This window comes from Sus scrofa, chromosome 10, assembly GCF_000003025.6.
Source record: "Sus scrofa isolate TJ Tabasco breed Duroc chromosome 10, Sscrofa11.1, whole genome shotgun sequence".
Classification (NCBI taxonomy): Eukaryota; Metazoa; Chordata; class Mammalia; order Artiodactyla; family Suidae; genus Sus; species Sus scrofa.
The window spans coordinates 17,611,674-17,632,372 of NC_010452.4; the positions used below are offsets into that span (position 1 = coordinate 17,611,674).

The 20,699-nt window shown below is 45.4% G+C and overlaps 1 protein-coding gene across 4 annotated transcripts in view; it reads left to right on the plus strand.

The window, feature by feature from the left end:
• EFCAB2 (EF-hand calcium binding domain 2) overlaps positions 1–20,699 on the plus strand; it is a 97,046-nt gene that overhangs the window by 53,450 nt on the left and 22,897 nt on the right. Inside the window, exons 1-2 of one of the 4 annotated variants that reach the window (XM_021064465.1) lie at positions 14,420–16,826; positions 17,594–17,706. The exons of 2 other annotated variants lie outside the window; for them this stretch is intronic. In XM_021064465.1, coding sequence (XP_020920124.1) covers positions 16,764–16,826; positions 17,594–17,706 — 176 coding nt within the window. In that variant the 5' untranslated portion in view covers positions 14,420–16,763. Of the gene's footprint in view, positions 1–14,419; positions 16,827–17,593; positions 17,707–20,699 lie in introns of those variants that run through there. One more of the 4 variants, XM_013978388.2, reaches the window with a different exon arrangement.

Sequence of the window (20,699 nt, forward strand, 5' to 3'; positions counted from 1 at the left end):
GTGGGTAGGTTGGCATGTGGACTGGAGCAGGGGTTCCTAGTGCTGGGTGCACATTAGAATCAGCTGGGAAGCTAAAACCACGCCAATCCAGGACCTTGGGCCAACACTTGAGCAGAGACTCATCCTACAATATAGGTGAAACTTGAAAGCATTCTTCTAAGTGAAAGAAGCCCAGCAGGGGAAACTGTAATCTGTATGACATTTATATGAAATGTCCACAGGTTATAGGCAGGTCTATAGAGACAGAGAGTAGATTAATGCTGTGAGGAGGTGGCGGGGGGGGGGTGGGGGTGGGGGGAATGTGAGGACCGCTAACTGGGATGCAGGTACTTCCAGGGGGATGAAAATGTTTTAGGATCACAAGTGGTCATTAATGGCTGCTCACCATTGTGAATATACTAAAAAATGACTGAATTATTCACGTACAAAAAGTCAATTGCTGGAGTGCCCATCGTGGCTCAGTGGTTAATGAATCTGACTAGGAACCATGAGGTTTCAGGTTCGATCCCTGGCCTTGCTCAGTGGGTTAAGGATCCGGCGTTGCCATGAGCTGTGGTGTAGGTGGCAGACGCGGCTCGGATCCCGCATTGCTGTGGCTGTGGCTCTGGCGTAGGCCAGTGGCTACAGCTCCTATTGGACCCCTAGCCTGGGAACCTCCATATGCCCGGCTATGGCCATAGGAAAGGCAAAAAGACCAAAAAAACCAACCAACCAAACAAACAAAGAACAAAACAAACAAACAAAAAAAGTCAATTGCCAAAAGTAAAAAGCAAAGCAAAACTAACAAAAAAACTGATCCCAGTAAAGACAGAAGATCTAAACATACGAGTTTCCGTAGACTCAGTAGGCATGTTTTCAAAGGACTCTCTCATGAAGAGGCTTCTAAAGAATTCTGTCGAATCTAAGAAAATTTTAGTCGCAGTGGTACTTAATCTCTGCTGTAAAATAAGGAAAGAAGGCAAATTTCCAAATTCTTTTTTTTTGAAGTGCATATAATATTGATACCCCAAACTTAATTGCATTAAAAAGCCCAATCTTACTGATGAACATCGATACAAAAATGACAAATAAAATACTAGCAACATATTGCAACAGCACATTTAAAGCAAAGTGGGATTGATTTTAGGAAGGAATGAACAGTTCTATGATATATTGCATCATATTAGAAGCTCTGAGAAGAAATAGCATAGGATCATATTTGTAGATACTCAAGAGGCATGTGGCAGATTTCAGCACACATTCATCATTTTATATATATATATACACACACACACACACATATTTATATAGAGAGGAGATTATAGGAACTGGCTCATATAATTATGTAGGCCAAGAAGTCCCATGATCTGCCATCTGCAAGCTAGAGATTCAAAAAGCCGGTGGTGTAATTCATGCTCAGCCTGAAGGCCCGAGAACGAGGGCAGCCTGGGGTGTAAGTCCTAGGCCAAAGCCCAAGACTCGGGGGGCTGTGGTGTAGGTCCTGTTCGGAGCCTCAAGGCTTGAGCAGGGGCATGGGTGTCCAAGGACCGGAGGAAGATGCATGTCTCAGCTCAGGCAAAGAGAACAGACCTGCCCTTCTTCCACTTTTCTGTTGTCCTCAGAACCCAGCAGATTGGATGATGCCCACCCAGCTGGGTGGGGGCGATCTTCTTTACTAAGTCCACCCATTCAAATGCTCGATTCCAGGGACTCCCTCACAGGGTCCCCCCCACCACCGCTGGGCAGCCCTTAAAGTCAGTCAAGTTGACTCATAAAATTAGCCATCACCCTCAACAAAGTAGATCTTGAGGAACTATTTCCTTAACTTGAAATATCTCTATCTCAGCCTCAAAGCCAGTTTCTTTTTTTTTTTTTTGTCTTTTGCCTTTTTTTGTGTCTTTTGTTGTTGTTGTTGTTGCTATTTCTTGGGCCGCTCCCGCGGCATATGGAGGTTCCCAGGCTAGGGGTTGAATCGGAGCTGTAGCCACAGGCCTATGCCAGAGGCACAGCAACGCAGGATCCGAGCCGCGTCTGCAACCTACACCACAGCTCACGGCAACGCCGGATCGTTAACCCACTGAGCAAGGCCAGGGATCGAACCCGCAACCTCATGGTTCCTAGTCGGATTCGTCAACCACTGCGCCACGACGGGAACTCCAAAGCCAGTTTCTTATTTCGTGAGGAAGGATAATCAGCATTTCAGTTAAAATCAGAAACAGGAATATCCGCATTCACCATTATTATTCCGTGTTAACCAGAAGCCTCAGCCAGCGCAGTTAGACAGGTGATAACCGAGGTACAAGTGTTGGACACGAAATGGGAAAAGGGAGGAAAGGCAGAAGATAGAGAACGGCCTCTATTTGTAGGTATGAAATCATGACATAGCTGGAACCCCCCCTCCAAAAAAATCAATTGAAATATTACTGCACAGAAGAAGAAAGTTGAATAAAGTTGTAGGAAATAAAGTTAATACACAGAATTCAAAAGCCTTCAACCATACAAATCATGATCAGTTAGGTAATATAATGCATGATAAGACCCATTTACAGTAGCAATAAAAAGCTAAAATTTATAGACATAACAAAAAGTACAATGTTACATTAGGAAAATCTGAAAAATATAGACGTGAACAAATGGAAAGACATACTGTGTTTTTGGATAGGAAGACTTGAAATCATAAAGATGTCAACTAATCCTAAATTAACTTACAAACCTAACACAAACACAGTTAAAATACCAACAAATCTTTTCTGGAGCTAGACAAGTGTATTTAATGTTCCCATGAAGAAACAAGCAGAATGGCTAAGAAAACACTGATGAAGGAGAACAAGGAGGTAAGTTTAGTTTTATTTGTATTAAAACATACTCCAAATCCTTTACAATTAAACAAGTGTGGCGTAACAGACCAGGGAAGTAGAACAGAAAATCCAGAAATAGTCCCGAGGGCCAGGGGAAAGTGAACACATGATACAGGAGACATTTCCACTAAGTGGGGAGAAGATAGACCTAACACCTGGATATCCGTTTGAAAAAATATAAAATTAAATCTGTACAACCGGTTGTATACCAAAATAAAGTCTATATGCAGCAAAAAAATCTTGCAAGTATTAAAAAATATATGGGTGAATTCCTTTATGAATTTGGAGCCGAGAAAAGGACTCAAAATAAAATCCAGAAGTAAAAAGATTGACATCTTCAGCCACATAAAATTTTTTCAAGCTTAAAAAAAAACATTTAAAAAAAATCAAGACACAAATGACAGTTTGTGAAAATATTATATTGCAAATGGCTAATATCCCTAATATGTAAAAGTACTAACTCTTTAAAAATATCTGATTAGCCAGAAATCTCCATTCTTTGCCCATAGAAAAAAGAAGGTACTTAGTATGCCATTGTTTTAAAATTTAATCTTTTTCAGTGTTTTAAAAAACATTTTATTTTGAAATTAATGTTAAGAGTTACAGGAATGTGGAAATAGTAGAGTGTTCTGTGTATCCACTTCTCCTGACGGTCACACCTAGTATCCATGAGGACGTGGGTTCGATCCCTGGCCTCGCTCAGTGGGTTAAGGATCCAGCGTTGCCTTGAGCTGCAATGTAGGTCGCAGACACAACTCCGATCTGGTGTTGCTGTGGCTGTGGTATAGGCCGGCGGCTGCAGCTCTGATTGGACCCCTAGCCTGGGAATTTACATATCCCTCAGGTGTGGCCCTAAAAAAAATTAAAAAAAAAAAAAAAGATAAAAGAGCTTAGCATTTGTTCCAGACCATGAAAAACTGTAGATCCTAGTGTTTTGCACCAGCGTTTCCACTCATCTCCCTCCTCTCTTCCAGGGTCTGATGCGGAATCCTATGTTGCCTTTAGTTTCTGTATCTCTTTAGGTCCTCCGTTCTGTGATCCGTCCTCAGTCTTTCAGGCTTTCATGACCTTGGTATTTGTGAAAAGTCCTGGCTCGGTGATTTTGTAGACTGTCTCTCGGTTTGGGTTTGTTAGATGTTTTTGCATGCATAGATTGAGGTAATGCATTTTTGGCAAGAATCCTGTGATTTTTGTGTCCTTCTCAGTGCACCATGGCAAGAGGTACTTGATATTGATGTGTCTCTTGGCTAATGTTAACCTTGTTCTCAGGTTTCTCCACTTTAAAGTTCTTTTTTTCCCCTTTGTAATTAGCAAATATCTTGGGGAGATGCTTCAGGACTCTGCAAACATCCTATTTCTCCTCAAACCTTGCCCACTAATTTTAGCATCCATGAGTTGAGCTTCGCCGTAATCGTGATGACTGTAGTTTCAAATGTTTCAGTGTTATCGCTTAAACAGGAAACTCCAGGAGCTTTTTATTTGTTTGTTTTCTTTGGGCAGTGAGTGGCCACTTGGCAGTGTTGAATTTGGAATTATTTAGACCTTTACAACAAGGAAAAATGTTTTAGTCAATTAATTTATAAACATTCATCAAACCCTTGTAATAACCAAAACATCCATGAGAAATATCCACAAGGCATAGTGGTTCTGATCTGCATCTGAGTCTTTTTCTTTGTCACTACTTTTCATCCCAAATTACACTAATCACCATGATTTGTTCTAAAAAGATATTTCAAGGCGTGTGAGAGACAGAATCTCAGGTGTCAGAGGATGGGGACCAGCTTTCAGTTTGGCTCCAAACTAGTTATGTTCCTTGAGGGTGGATCAAACGACTTCTCTGGTTCCAGTTTTCTTATTTTTAATTTTTATTTATCTTATTGTATTTTTTTTTTCTTTTTAGGGCTGCACTCGCAGCATATGGAAGTTGCCAGGCTAAGGGTTGAATCGGAGCTACGTCTGCTGGCCTACACCACAGCCACAGCAACACCAGATCTAAGCCAAGCCTGCGACCTACACCACAGCTCATGGCCACACCAGATCCTTAACCCACATATCGAGGCCAGGGATCGAGCTCTCATCCTCCTGGATACTAGTCCGGTTCATTACCTCTGAGCCACAACGGGAACTCCCAGTTTTCTTTTTTTTCTTTCTTTTTTTTTGTCTTCTTGTCTTTTTAGGGCCACACCCATGGCATGTGGAGGTTCCCAGGCTAGGGGTCTCATCAGAGCTACAGCCGCCGGCCTACACCACAGCCACAGCAGCCCCAGATCTGAGCCACGTCTTCGACCTACACCACAGCTCACGGCAACGCTGGATCCTTAACCCACTGAGCGAGGCCAGGGATCGAACCCGAAACCTCATGGTTCCTAGTCAGATTTGTTTTCGCTGCTCCATGACCGAAACTTCCCAGTTACCTTATTTTTAAGGTAGAGGGTTTTTTTTTTTTTAATGATTTTTATTTTTCCCATTATAGTTTATAGAGTTCTGTCAGTAAAACTGGAGATTATAGTATGGATTGATGTGTGAATTAAATGAGTCAATGTGTAGAAAAGTATTCATTCATTATTCAACATTTACTGAGTCCCTCTTAGGTGTGAGTTCCTTGTTGCTGAATACAGCAGTGAAAGGCCCCTGTCCTTATGGAGCTTGTATTTTAGAAGGAAGAGGAAGACGATATACAAGCAAACGGTTAACTAGATAGAGCTTTACACAGTCATAAACACGATAAAGTAAATCAGACGGGATGAAGTAATCACATGGGCTCCAAAGAAAATAAAGGAGGATGATGTCTTAGAGAAGGAGGAGGAGTTAGATGTGGGATGGAACGCTTGAAACATTTTGATCAGGGCAAGTTTCTCTGGAGGTAATTTTAAATCAAGATCTTTCCGATTAGAAGCCAGCCCCGTGGTGGGCTGAGAAGGGAAGGGCTTCGTGTGGTAGAGAAAAGCCGCAAGGACGGTGTAGCTGCAGGGAAGGTGGTATAAGATCAAGTCCGAGGGGCCAGCAGGGGCCAAATTATGTGGAGCGGATGGGCATGAAAAGGAGTTTAGAGTCTCAAGTGCAGCGGGGAGCCTCGGGAGGCGTTTAAGCAGAGGCATTGCACGCTGGGATTTTCATTTTTAAAAGACTCTTCGGGCTGGCTGCCGTGAGGAGAATGGGTTGAGGTGATTGTCAGGCACAAAAACAGACGGACTACGTGAGGGCCCTGGCCGTGGTCCAGACACGAAAGAACGGCGATCCGAGAGGGAGCTGGTAGTAGGAGCGTCACCATCACGATGACTCTCGTTCCGGGGCTGAATTGTGTTCCCCCAGAGTCCTGTCTCCAGTGCCCAGCACCTCGGGATGGGATCTTTATTTGGAGATCAGGTCTTTAAAGAGAGGACGAGAAGTTGGACGAGAAGTTAAAATGCCTGCCTTAGGGCAGGCCCTGATCTATCCTGATGGGTGACCGTAGAAAAAGAAGAAATTTGGACCCAGAGAGGCATGAGGGATGCGTGCACGGGGAAGGACCAGGCGAGGGCACAGCAGGGGTCGGCTGTCTGCAAGCCACACTTCCAGCACCTCAGCCTTGGACTTCTAGCCTCCAGAACTGTGGGGAAATAAACTTCTGTTGTTTCAGCCGCCCGGTCTGGGGTACTCTGTCGTGGCAGTTCCAGTAACCCAGTGCGGCTGTGATGGCGGTGGTGCTCGCGATGTCTTCTCTCACCGCCTAAAATCATCTCCTGCTTATTTGTGTGTGGGTGTGTATGTGTGTGTGTGTACCTTCTACTTGATGGTGAGTTCCGTGGTTAGAGCAGGGACCTGGTCCATCCAGTTCATGATGGTACCCACGGCGCTTCGGGAAGTGCCTGAGCCATAGCAGGTGTAAAAGCAAAGATGCCATTAAGTTATTTATTTATGATATCACTGTCTGTAATGCCCCCTTTTTTTTTTCTTATTAGGGCCACACCTGAGGCATATGGAGGTTCCCAGGCTAGGGGTCTAATTGGAACTATAGCTGCCGGCCTACACCACAGCCATAGCAACGAAGGATCTAAAGCGTGTCTGCAACCTACACTGCAGCTCACGGCAATGCCGGGTCCTTAACCCACTGAGCGAGGCCAGGGATGGAACCCACAACCTCATGGTTCCTCTGTGCCCTGACGGGAACTCCAGCAATGCCCAATATTTTATGGAACCTTTTTTCTGTGAATACACAGGAGATACAGACTTCCTCATTTAGAAGCTGCAAACTTTAGCACATAGGAATATGTAAGAAATAATACTCTAATAAGGTAGAACCAGAAGGTTTTCAAAAAACATTTTAGCAGTAGAAAAATGATCCTCGATTGTAGGTGACTTGGGAAAAAGAAGCCTTTGTTTTGGAGCAGAGCAGTTCTGTTAAATAAGGAGATTTGCCATTGTTTCAGCTTCATTTCATGACTTTGCCCAAATACATTTAATCTGTGAAAAATGCCTTCTATAAAAGCAAGGTCTTCATTTTGTTTTCTGTTGTACCTGGAACATGGTAGCGCTCAAGAAATATTTATTAAATAAATGAAAATCATCTTCAAATCATGCTTTGTTCATCTCAGAAAATTTTGTATTACCTTAAATATTTTCTCATACTTAGCCAAGTATCAGCTATTTCATAGAGGAGATATAATTTTGTTTATTCTTTTCTTGGAATTGCAATTGTCTGGAATCAGGTCTTCACTTTGTGATTTTTTTTTTAAAAATTAAAGTGTATTCATTTATAGTGTTGTACCAATTTCTGCTGTACAGCAAAGTGACTCAGTCCTATGTAATATATATATTACATTCTTTAAAAATATTATTTTCCATCATGGTCTATCCCAGGAGATTGGATGTAGTTCCCTGTGCTATACAGTTGGACTTTGTTGTTTATCCATTCTAAATGTAATTATTTGCTTCTACTAACCCCAAACTCCGGTCCATCCCACTCCCCGCCCCTGTCCTGCCCCCTTGGCAACGTGAATTGACCTTAGACTGCCCATAAACTGTAGACTCACGATCTAGCTCAGTGCCGCTAGCTCCATCTTGTGTCAGGAACAAGATACTGCACTCACTGAATGTGGGGCCCCTGGCCAAACCTTTTCAGTGGTCTAATTGCTGTATATAAATTAAATGATAGTACCACCATTGGGTCACCTTACTGTGATTCATTTCTTATGAAATGACTTCACCTCCATGTATACTACTGTGTATATAGTGCAGGTATGGGAACAAATTCTTAGTATTTAACCAAAAATGCTGTTGTTCTATCAATCTAAGAGAACTCTACTCTGACAAAAGAATTGTCTCTGCATAAAGGACCTTATTTATTTGTTTATTTATTTATTTTGTCTTTTTGTCTTTTCTAGGGCCGCACCCTTGGCATATGGAGTTTCCCAGGCTAGGGATCAAATGGGAGCTATAGCTGCTGGCCTACACCACAGCCTCAGCAATGCGGGATCCAAGTTGCATCTGTGACCTACACCACAGCTCATGGCAACACTGGATCCTTAACCCACTGAGCAAGGCCAGGGATCAAACCCGCAACCTCATGGTTCCTAGTCTGGATTCGTTAACCACTGAGCCATGATGGGAACTCCCATATTTTAAGGACTTTAAATGAAAGTTGATTTTCATTTTCTGTGATAGCCCTAACAAAATTAAGGTGTTGGTAATTTTTTTTTAAATCCCATAAAATTAAGAGGAAGAAAAATCTTTTCCAGAGGAAAAATATTTTTTGATTTTTTTTTTTTTAAAGTTGTAGGAGTCCCTGTCGTGGCGCAGTGGTTAATGAATCTGACTAGGAACCATGAGGTTGCGGGTTTGATCCCTGGCCTTGCTCAGTGGGTTAAGGATCCGGCGTTGCTGTGAGCTATGGTGTAGGTCGCAGACGAGGCTCGGATCCCGTGTTGCTGTGGCTGTGGCGTAGGCTGGTGGCTACAGCTCCGATTCGACTCCTAGCCTGGGAACCTCTTGGGGATCCGCCCAAGAAATGGCAAAAAGACAAAAAAAAAAAAGAGGTTGTGTTCCATTTCTGTTTTGTGTATAACACTAAGTGAGTTGGTCCTAAGTGCGCTGGTTATTCAGGAGATGCCCCTGTCTAGAGGTGGCAGTCACTTGACCTGTCTGAATGAAGTAGCTGGGACTCAGGGGATCAGAGTGCACGAGCCGGAGTGCGCAGACTTGTAACCAGCTCACAAGAGCCAGTGGTTAAGTTTTCAGGAATTCTGCAAGCCACTGTTCAAACCTCATTTGTATTAAAAAAAAAAATACGGCATATAAACTTACCAGTAGATTATATGAAAAATAAATGTGCTGTCTTGGGCAGCACTTAGACTAAAACTGGAATTAATGGTGCAGAGAAATTAGTGTGCCACACACCTCATGAAGCATTCTGTACTTTTTCAGGTTGTTCTGTATAAAATGCAAAATAAATATTTTCAGTAACAGTGAAAAAATAACAAAGGTAACAAATGCTCAAGACTTAGCAGGCCCTGGTTACTCTACCATGATTTACTCTTTCTTATACTCCAGAGATGGTCTCTGTCTCCCGCCCGGTGGGGTGCCATGCGGTGGTGTGCTGTCCTGCATCTCTTCCCAGTTCTGCCTCATGTGACGTCAGGTTGGGAGCTTGAAGTTGGCTGTGGTGGGCCTGTTTGCAGGATGGAGATGCAAATGCTCCCAACCACAGCTTTTCCTCCTGAGGAACCAGTTGAATACCTTCACACTATGTACACAAATGAGGGTGTTTTTTGTTTTATGTCTTTTTAGGGCCGCACCCACAGCATATGGAAGTTCCCAGGCCAGGAATGGAATCAGAGCTGCAGCTGCCAGCCTACACCACAGCCACAGCAAAGCCAGATCTAAGCCGCGTCTTCGACCTACACCCCAGCTCACGGCAACGCTGGATCCTTAACCCACTGAGCAAGGCCAGGGATCGAACCCACAACCTCATGGACTAGTCAGGTTCGTTTCTGCTGCCCACAACAGGAACTCCCACCAATGAGTTTGTTTATACTTTCTCCCTCTTCCAAAACCCTGAGAGAAAGACTTTAGAAGAAATTATTAAAACTTAAAAACTATTTTATTTTACTGTCAATTTCAGTATTTTTAAATAGTTCTTTTAAAAGGTGACTAATTAGGAGTTCCCGTCGTGGTGCAGTGGTTAATGAATCCGACTAGGAACCATGAGGTTGTGGGTTCGATCCCTGACCTCACTCAGTGGGTTAAGGATCCAGCGTTGCTGTGAGCTGTGGTGTAGGTCGCAGACAAGGCTCGGATCCCATGTTGCTGTGGCTCTGGCATAGGCCGGTGGCTACAGCTCCGATTTGACCCCTCGCCTGGGAACCTCCATAAGCCGGGGGAAGCGGCCCTAGAAAAAGCAAAAAGATGAAAAAAAAAAAAAAGAAAAAAGTGACTAATAATTTTAAGTATTTTAATAAGTTAATAATATTAAATTAGTTTAAAATTATTATTAATAATATTAATTAGTTTTAAAAGGTTATGTTAAAATAATTTTCAGAGCTCCTGTTGTGGTTCAGTGGGTCAAGGACCCGACGTTGTCTCTGTGAGAATGTGGGTTCAATCCATGGCCTTGTTCGGTGGGTTACAGACCTATCATTGCCTCAAGGTGCCGTTGTAGGTCACAGATGGGGCTCAGTTCTGGATCTGGTGTTGCTATGGCTGTGGTGTAGGCTGGCAGCTGCAACTTTGATTCAACTCCTGGCCTGGGAATATCTATATGCTGCAGGTGTGGCTGTAAAAAGAAAAACAAATAAATAAATTTCCATCAATTTCACTTGATTCAAAATCTCACTTAGTAGTAAGTTAAATAGGTTAATCAGCCTTCATATTATATATAATTTTATCAGTTGCTTTCTTATTTCAATTTTTTATTTCATTTTCCAGTTCCCATTTAATACCTTATTTCCAAAAATCTTTTAAAAGTTTTCATCTTAAGCTTTGAGATTTCTATTCCTTATTTCCTAAAACTATATTTTCACCTCTTTCAGTGTTTTCTTATACTTTTCAGATCTCTTCCTTTCCAGACCCCCATCTTTTTCTAAAAAATTGATGGCCTGGTCTTCTTTTGGCCATTTCTTTATTGCATTTCTGGTGTTTTTCTTAGCTCACCTTTATTATTATTTTTTTTTCTTTTTAGGGCGGCACCTGAAGCATATGGAGGTTCCCAGGCTAGGGGTTGAATCGGAGCTATAGCCACCGGCCTACACCTCAGCCACAGCAGCATGGGATCCGAGCCGCGTCTGCGACCTACACCACAGCTCACGGCAACGCCGGATCCTTAACCCACTGAGCGAAGCCAGGGATTGAACCTGGGTCCTCATGGATACTAGTCAGGTTCGTTATGGCTGAGTCACAACAGGAACTCCTCTTCGCTCACTTTCAAGAAGAGCCTTACCGGGGGTGAGGCTGAGTGTCAGCAATATGATTGCCTCCAGAATGGCCAGGATCTCAGCTGCATCCAGCTCCATCTGGAGTTCTTCAGAGTCCCCCCGACCCCTTCTGCTGCATCTCATAGTCTTGGCGCTAGAATTATATGTAATGTGAGAGGAGCTCATGCGATCATTTGGCCTTTGGTGCCTCTTGCCTTGTATTTCAGGGCATGGGAGGATGAGAGAAGCCCCGAGTCCCCTGCTTCTGCCGTAATTTCCCTTTACTCTCCTCCTCAGGGACTCTAGGAACCTGGGAGGCCTCTTGAAATATGTTCACCTCATCTGGTATCATTTGAAGCAAGAGCACACGCGAGGGGAAGGGGCTCTGAGTATTTAAGCATCACCTCGCTTCTCCACCTCCTTTGCCTTTGCATTGTTTTCTTCTTTGTGGCCTTCACTGGGCAATGCAATCACCTGATTGCCATAGAAGGACCCTCCCTGTTGAGCTGCCTGCTCGGCCAGAGGCCGATGGACTGGCTGCTTATCTTTAGAGATCTTGAGCCCAGTGCTTGTTAGAATCACAAGAACCAGCCCTTATCCTGCAGCTGCAGGAGCGGTTCCCCGCGCTGCCTTTGCGTTGTTTGGTCTGGGGATGGAAAGCGCTCCCTCCACTCATGTTTTTCTTTTACCAGCAAGAGCAGAGGGCTCATCTCCAGTGTCACCTCCGCTTGTATTTCATGAAACAAAATCTTGTAGCTTTATCTAGTGTTGCCAAATTTTCAATTTTCAATTCTAAAGTACTGAGTATAAGTGTTGTTACTAATATATTTTATTGTGAAACCGAGGGTAAGACGTCTTTAATAATCAACTTTTCAAACCCAAATGCTAAAAATAGGGTAACACAAAAGAGCAGATTGGTATTGTTTTGTTGTTGTTTTTATTTTATTTTATTTTATTTTATTTTATTTTATTTTATTTTATTTTATTTTTATTTATTTATTTATTTTGTTGTTGTTGTTGTTGTTGTTGTTATTGTTGCTATTTCTTGGGCCGCTCCTGCGGCATATGGAGGTTCCCAGGCTAGGGGTTGAATCGGAGCTGTAGCCACCGGCCTACGCCAGAGCCACAGCAACGCGGGATCCGAGCCGCGTCTGCAACCTACACCACAGCTCACGGCAACGCCAGATCGTTAACCCACTGAGCAAGGGCAGGGACCGAACCTGCAACCTCATGGTTCCTAGTCGGATTCGTTAACCACTGAGCCACGACGGGAACTCCTGTTGTTGTTTTTAATGGCCACACCCATGCATATGGAAGTTCCCCGGTCAGGGACTGAATCCGAGACACAACTGGGGCAAAGCTGGATCCTTTAACCCATTGCATTAGGTGGAAGATAGAATTGGAGCCTCTGCAGAGACAAACCGGATCATTAACCCACTGTGCCTCAGTGGGAACCCCAAGAGCAAATTGTTTTATGAATAATTTATACAAGGCAGAATTTCTATTATTATTTCTTACTACTTTGGTTTTGATTACTGAGGATGAAAGTTACTTTTTTTTTTAGGGCTGCACCTGCACCATGTGGAGGTTCCCAGGCCAGGGGCAAATTGGAGCTGTAGCCTCCAGCCTACACCACAGCCACAGCAAGGTGGGATCCAAGCCGCGTCTGCGACCTACACCACAGCTCATGGCAATGCTGGATCCTTAACCCGCTGAGCGAGGCTGGGCATCGAACCTGCGTCCTCATGATTCCTAGTCAGATTCGTTTCCGCTGAGCCACGACGGGAACTCCTACTTATTTTGTTTAGTAAAAGCTTTTTATTCAAAAAAATTCAAACTTACAGATAAATTCTAAATGGTGCACTTGAACTCTTGTGTACCTTCGCCTAGATTCACCAGTTCTTAACGTTTTGCCACGTTTTTGCTTTTGCTTGCGTACCCTCTCTCCATATGTATGTATTTGTGCATTTTATCATTATTTTCATTTCGCTGGGACTATTTGAGAGTAAGTTGTAGACACTGGGACCTTTTCCCTGAAATATTCCAACATATATCTTCTGAGAACAAAAACATTCTTTTACATAAGCCACAGGTTTTGTGTATATGTGTTTTTAAAAACAATCCTAGAATCAGAGCACTTGGGGAGAACTTTAAGAAGTCATTTGGGGGAGTTGCCGTCGTAGCTCAGTGGAAAGGAATCTGATTAGTATCCACGAAGACGCAGGTTCAATCCCTGCCCCCACTCAGTGGGTTAAGGATCTGGCATTGCCGTGAGCAGTGGTGTAGGTCACAGATGTGGCTCGGATCTGGTGTTGCTGTGGCTGTGGGGTAGGCCGGCAGCTGCAGTTCCGATTGGACCCCTAGCCTGGGAACTTCCATATGCTGCAGGTGCAGCTCTCAAAAGAAAAAAAAAAAAAGTCATTTGGCTCCTTCCTCTGCATTTTGCAGGTAGACCCCTAAACAGTAAAAAATTGATATTTTCCAGGAGTGATAAACACAGCTCTCTACATGGACCAGGCTTAGAATATAATTGTGTGAATCAGAAATATAAGATATTTCTCATGATATTCAGGTATGTCCTCTCTAAACAAATAAAGCAAACCAGTGTTGTGCTGAACAAAACAGTGTCCGAGAGCCTCATTTGTTCCTTGGGTCATCAGTCTGTGATCCCTGGGTCGATCTGTAAGGCTCCCATGGGGTAGCACATCCACAGCTTTCTTTAGAAGCACCTTTTTATAATCGAGAAGTTCTCCTTTAAGTCTAACTAAATGCTCTGTTGAGATGTCTGAGAGACAGCTGTGTGCAGTGGTTAAGAGTGTGGGTTCCAGCCTGTGTGTGTCTGAACCCCATTTCCACTGCTGACTAGCATCTTGGGGAAATTACCTGACGTTTCTGTGGCACCGTTTTCCTCCTTTGTAACATAAGCTGTTTTGAGGAGATGTTTTTTCTCACTTCCATACAGATCATGATCCTGGCATAAGGGAGATGAGTGAGGAGTTCCCATCATGGCGCAGCAGAAACAAATCCGACTAGGAACCATGAGGTTGTGGGTTCGATCCCTGGCCTCGCTCAGTGGGTTAAGGATCTGGCATTGCCGTGAGCTGTGGTGTAGGTCACAGACGCGGCTCGGATCCTGCATGGCTCTGGCTGGGGTGAAGGCCGGTAGCTGCATCTCTGATTCGACCCCTAGCCTGGGAACCTCCAAATGCTGCAGGTACAGCAAAAGAAAAAAAAAAAAAAGGAGTGAGATGCTAAGTCCATTTTTTAGGAATCCTGGAGGAGATGTCCATTCCTAAGCCAGAAAGCTAATTCATGAACTTTTCTCACATTAGGAGAGACTTCGTTTCTGTTCTCATCCCCATGGTCTGCTTAGCCCTTTCATCAGACTTCTCCACAGCTCCTTGTCCTGAAGAAATGGTTGCTTTACTATACTGGCTGTACAGATGCACGTGATCATATATAGGATGGATAAGCAATAAGGTCCTACTGTAGAGCACGGGGAACTGTGTTCAGTATCCTCTGATACACCGTAACGGGGAAGAATGTGAGAAAGAATATATACGTGTATCTGTCTATATAGACTTACATACATGTATATACGCACACATATACACTTTGCTGTGCAGCAGAAATTAACACTACATCGTCAATCAACTATACTTTTGTAAGTATAGTTGATTGGCCCCAGGCAAGTTGTGTAACGTCTTTGGGTTTTAGTTTCCTCATCTGTAAGATGGAGATAGTAGTCGTACCTACCTCCTGGATTGTGAGGGTTAAGCGAGTTGATGATAGACACGCTGTGCTGGAGCCGTGGGCGGCACAGAGTAAGAACTGAGCTTTCTCCTCAATTGTGTTTCTGTACCTGTGGGCTCAGTTTTCTTCCCACTGGCCCTTCGAAGGGGGACTTCTCTTCCTCTCTCCTCTGCACGTGTTATTATTAAGATCCCCAGTGGTCTTTTTGTCCAAATCTAAGCTCCTTCCTATTCTCTTAGCCTTCTGTTATATTTTTTTTTAACAGTCAAGATTGTCTTGTGACCAGGGGTCCAGGGCAGGGGCACTGGAGGGGGTCATAGGAAGAAGGGTGGGTCACAGGGAACCAGGGAGCGAGAGAGACCTGGACTGACTGGTGGCTAGAGAGCCGGTGGTGGCAGGATTTTGCAGAGGGGTCAGGCATGGAGTGCAGGGGTGGGAAATGGAATTGACAGTTGCAAGATAAGAAGTATTGTGATAGCGAACGGAAGCTGAGAAATCAAATGGTTGGACGTGGTAGGGCCCCTCCAGAAATTTTTTTCAAGATGAAGAAGATAGGTGAATGTTTTACAGCTTTCTTTCCAAACTTCTTTTCGGCTCCTTTTTTTACAAAAGAGGAACAACCGATAAAAACGAATAAAGAAGATGCTGAGAGAGAGAGAGGCAGGTGTGTTAAAAAGAAGAAGCAAGACTAGAAGAAACACAAAAATTGGTTAGCTTTATTGAGAAGGCCGCTTTTTATTTCCCCAGAGTCGAGAGCATCAGGGACATGTGTCCACACTTGTTCCGCGATGAGAGGGGAGAGCCTGCAAAGGCGGTGTCACGGACTGGTGTTCGAGTCCTTCTCAGGTTCCTATGCTGAGGCCCTAAGCCCAGTGTGATGGTGTTTGGAGGTGGGACCTTTGGGAAGTGATGACGTTTAGATGAGGGCCTGAGAGGGGAGCCCCTATGATGGGATTAGGGCCCTCGCAGGAGAGGGAACCTGGAACCTGCTCTCCCCCCACCACGTGAGGGCCCAGCAAGAAGGCGGTTGTCTGCGAGCCAGGAGGGGCGCTGTCCCCCGGGAACTAGGAGAGGTCCATGTTGGTGGTTTACATGTGCTTGAGCTGACGAAGCGGGTGGTCGGGGGGGGGGGGGGTCAGTGATGCTGCCAAGCTCAGCAGTTCTCATTTGGTCAGGGACCTAGGTGACAGGGTTTTCTGCTGAGATTCAGGAGGTCAGTGCTTTGGAGCTTGAGGCAAGAGAGAATTCAGAATAGCTGTTTGGGGAGGAATTTGCTAGGGAATCAACAGGAGGTGAAAGAAAGGATTTCCAGGCAACATCCAGGACCTTGATGCTGGATGGCGTGAATTTGTAGTGGGCTATGGCTTTTGGGGTTAATTATTTTTTCCAGCTTTGCAGGAACAGGAAAGAGAAAACTAGAGATGCTCGGGGTTATGGATCAATAGCGCAGGCAGGATGGAGGGTTAAGGGGCCCAGAATCCAGGGCGATGATAATGGCAGTCTGACTGTCTTCTAGAACCTGGGTGACTGGAGAATGTTGAGCAACCATATGTGTAGACGAATTAAGGACTAAACACAGTTCGAGGGAGCCCAGGGCAGAAACCATCCAGCCAACCCACCGAATTGTGAAAAATAAGAACCTATGGTTGTTTAAGCCCCTACCTTTTGGGCGGTTTGTGACTCAGCAACAGAAAACTGCAGCCATCTGCCTTGTGTTGAGCAACTGCCACAGGAAGCCAGGGGGCAGGGGAGCCAGGGAAGTAGCAGAGGTCAGGCCCTCGGGGAGATGGAGCCGGAGAAGAATGGAGTGGGTTCTGGAGGGGCGGGCAGGCAGTGTCCGGGAGAGCAGGTAAAGCTCGGGGTTTAGAACGTGAGCGCCAGCGCAGGGCTCGCATCTGGAAGTAGGGCTGCCTGGGGAGGCAGGGTGGTGGGGGGTGCGTCGGGGGAAGGAGCCCAGGAACGGTGAAGTGGCCTCTCTGCCTCCCCACCCCTCTCGCAGAGGACCTTGCCTGGACTGCGCCGAGGGAACGTCTCATCAGCTACTCCCAGGCCCCAAAGGAGGGTTACAGAGATGAAGTGCACAACAGGCTGGAGGTTAAAAGATGTGTCCTATCTTTTTTTTTTTTTTAAATATTTATTTATTTATTTATTTAAATGGGACACATCTATCTTTCTTTCTTTCTCTTTCAGCTTTTTAGGGCTGCGCATGTGGCATATGGATGTTCCCAGGCTAGGGGTGGAATCGGAGCTGCAGCTGCCAGCCTACACCACAGCTCATGGCAACGCCAGATCCTTAACCCACCAAGTGAGGCCAGGGATCGAACCTGCGTCCTCATGGATACTAGTCAGATTTATTGCCGCTGAGCCACAACGGGAACTCCTGTGTCCCATTTCTTTATTTGTCTAAATCCAGTCAGATCCTATTTCCCCACATGCCCAGACCAGGGAAAGTTCAGCCTTGGCAGTTTGGGTGGCTCCTGCTTGTCCTCTCTCAGGTTGCCCCAGGACCCCAAGGCTGCTGCTGTCCTGAGGAAAAACAAGGGCAAGGAAAACCATTGTGCTGCGGTGCTGTCCAGGCCTAAAGACGGGGACAGCATCCCCTTTCTCTGTGTCCAGCTCAGCCACGGGGATCCCGAGCACAGCGTCCAGAGCCCAGGGCCCAGAGGAAGAGAGATGAGCTTTCCACAGGCGCCGGCGGGGGAGCTGGCAGCCCTGTCATTAGCGTGCAGGTGAGCTCTTGATTTTTTGTCCTGTTCTTTAGGCCACCGTGGACTCATCAGCCAAAGGGTCTTTGCCTTGTTCTTCATCACAGGCCTCTGAGTTTCAGGACTAGAGAGAGAGAAGCTGCTTGATGCTTAGAAGACTTCATTAGGCTTTGCATGCTGTGCTCTGCCAAAGCAGTGAGGCAGTCTGGCTGGATGCGCTCGGAAGGAAGGAAGGGGGTGACGGGTCCTTTGAGGGGACGTGGAGCGTGGAGCCACCCCTGAAAGGTGGCAGATTGCAGGTGGCAGGGCCTCAGATCGGATGGCTGGGTGGACATAGCACAGAGCGCCTGGCCCAGCCCTTCCTGCCTCCTCGGGAAGCCCACCTGCTCAGGGGACAGTGCCCTCTTCAGCCTTCTCGTTGGCAGCGGCCCATTCCCATTAGTATTAAAATGGACTCACATCTTTCTGGTCTTAAATTAAAAAAAAAAAAAATCCTCGTTGACGTCCCTTCTTCCGCTTCCCCTGGTGGATCCCTCCACCGGCACCCAGTACAACGGAATTCCTCCCCCTCTGTCACCTGAAACCTCCTGGGTCTGAAACCACAGCTGTTCTTCGTGACTAAACCCAGTCGTTGTTGCTCAGACCTTGCCTTGCTTGACCTCTCAGCAGCATTCGATGCCACGCATGACTCAGTCTTCCCACGTAGCTTCCGGGACACCAGCCTCTTCCGAGTCTCCGCGTACCCCCGGCTCCCCTTCTCTGGGTCTCCCCAGCATCCTGGGCCTTGGACCACTGCTTCAGCACGGGCGCCTGAGCTCTTCCAGGGGCATCGTCTCTCCAGCCGAGATGCCCTGCTCAAAGGAGCTCTTCTGCTCCTGTGGCTTGGGTACCAGACCTGTGTCTCCAGCTGGGTTTTCTCCTGTGCTTTCCATCCTTGTACATGGCCAGCCTGTACCCCGACTTTACCCTACCCACCAGCTAGGGGGTTAGCCTGCTACTGTTTCATGCGTGTTAGCAGAAAACATGAGACTCTTGGGTCACTGACAAAGGACTTCAGTTAAATATGGCTTAGAGTTTCTGAGAGTGGCACTGGGCAAGGGGAGGGGGGGCTTGACTGCGTTGCCAACCCTGCACGAGTAATTCTTAGTTTCTCTTTATGTACCTGCCTTCACAAAGTCTGAACCATGATGACAGCTGCTCCCTAGAAAAATACTCTTCAAAAGGAGTATTACATATATAACTTAAAATTTTGTAGTAGCCATATAAAAAAAAGGAAAAGAAGGCATTTGCACTGTTCCTCAGACGGGTTAAGAACTCGACTAGTATCCATGAGGACATGGGTTCAATCCCTGGCTTTGCTCAGTGGGTTGAGGATCTGGCGTTGATACAAGTTGCGGCTTAGGTCGCAGGCGAGGCTCAGATCTGGCGTTGCTGTGGCTGTGGTGCAGGCCGGCTGCTGCAGCTCTGATTCGACCCCTAGCCTGGGACCCTCCATGTGCCGCACATGTGGCCCTAAAAAGAAAAGAAAAATTAATTTTAACAGTATGTTTTATTTAAACCAGTATGTCCAAAATATTATGATTTCCACATGTAATCGATTTTAAAATTAAGTTATTTTACATTTTTTTCCATATGAAGTTTTTGAGATCCATGTCTGTTTTTCACTTAGAGCCCATTTCCACCTGGGCTGGTCCCATTTCCAGCACTCCAGAGGTCAATGGAGGCGTGGCTACTGCCTTAACACGGCGCGGGCCTGGAGCTCTCTTTTTCCCCATCTCTGCTCCCCGAGGTGCCTCACCTGCAGGAGCGTCCAGGCTCTCTCATCCCTTCCTTCCCTCCCTTTGCTTCTGCATTCAGGCAGCTCTTATTCTTGTCTTTCCGTGTCTGGAGTTGAAGCAGTTCTCTGATTCGTGTGACAGAAGGACTGGAAGGTTAGAGGGGAGAAATCTGAATACGTGGCAAATGTATTTTTTGTCCCCTCCTCCTTTTTTTTTTTTTTTTTTGTCTTATTGCCTTTTCTAGGGCCGCTCCCACGGCATATGGAGATTCCCAGGCTAGGGGTCCAATTGGAGCTGTAGCCGCAGGCCTACACCAGAGCCACAGCAACACGGGATCCGAGCCGCATCTGAGAACTACACCACAGCTCACGGCAACGCCGGATCCTTAACCCACTAAGCAAGGCCTCAGGGTTCCTAGTCGGTTTCGTTAATCACTGCGCCACAACGGGAACTCCATCGTCCCCTCCTCTTTAACTGCTAACGTATGCAATGTGCCGTCACAGTACCACATTACCACTTTGATGCTAGCCAGTTTCACGGGCCATCTTTGGGGGCTTCTTCAGAGGAGGTATAATTTCATAAAGTGTTTTTAGTTTGTCGTAAGAGCATCACATTCAGATCCTGCCTCAGTGAGGGATGTGGACGTGCAGAGCAGTGCAGAAGCGTGGAGACCACGGTGCTCAGGGAGATGTGACATTGAGCTGACAGGAAGACGTTACACGTTTCGTTGGCCTTCAGAGCGGTCAGTGAACATTTAAGAACCCTGTCTTCCATGGTTACTGACTTTAGGTTTTTCTCTTAAGTTGATGCTCACCCCGAAGGCTCTTTAAGTGAAGAACTTAAAAATTCTCATTTAAAAATGTTTTCGCAGTAAAGTAGGAAGGAAATATAATGCCACCAATATTCGCCAGAATGGCACAGTTCAATGCTGTAGTTAAGTGAATGTTTGTGAAATTAACATTCAAAAGATCACACATTGGTAATCATGTTAAGTGGAAATAGTTAATAATCTGCTATAAATTCCCTGTCTCAGTATCCAGGGAGTACTGAATACCGTTTATACTCTTCTTAGGATTTTTTTGCTGAATTGAATTACATTACTGTGGCGGAGGGGGAGCATAATTCATGTGAATTGAGGGCTACTCTGCCAACAGCTGTGCTTTACTTTTTTTTTTTAATTCATTCAGAAACATTTATTGAGTGCCTACTATATTTCCTACCCAATTTTACAATCTTTTA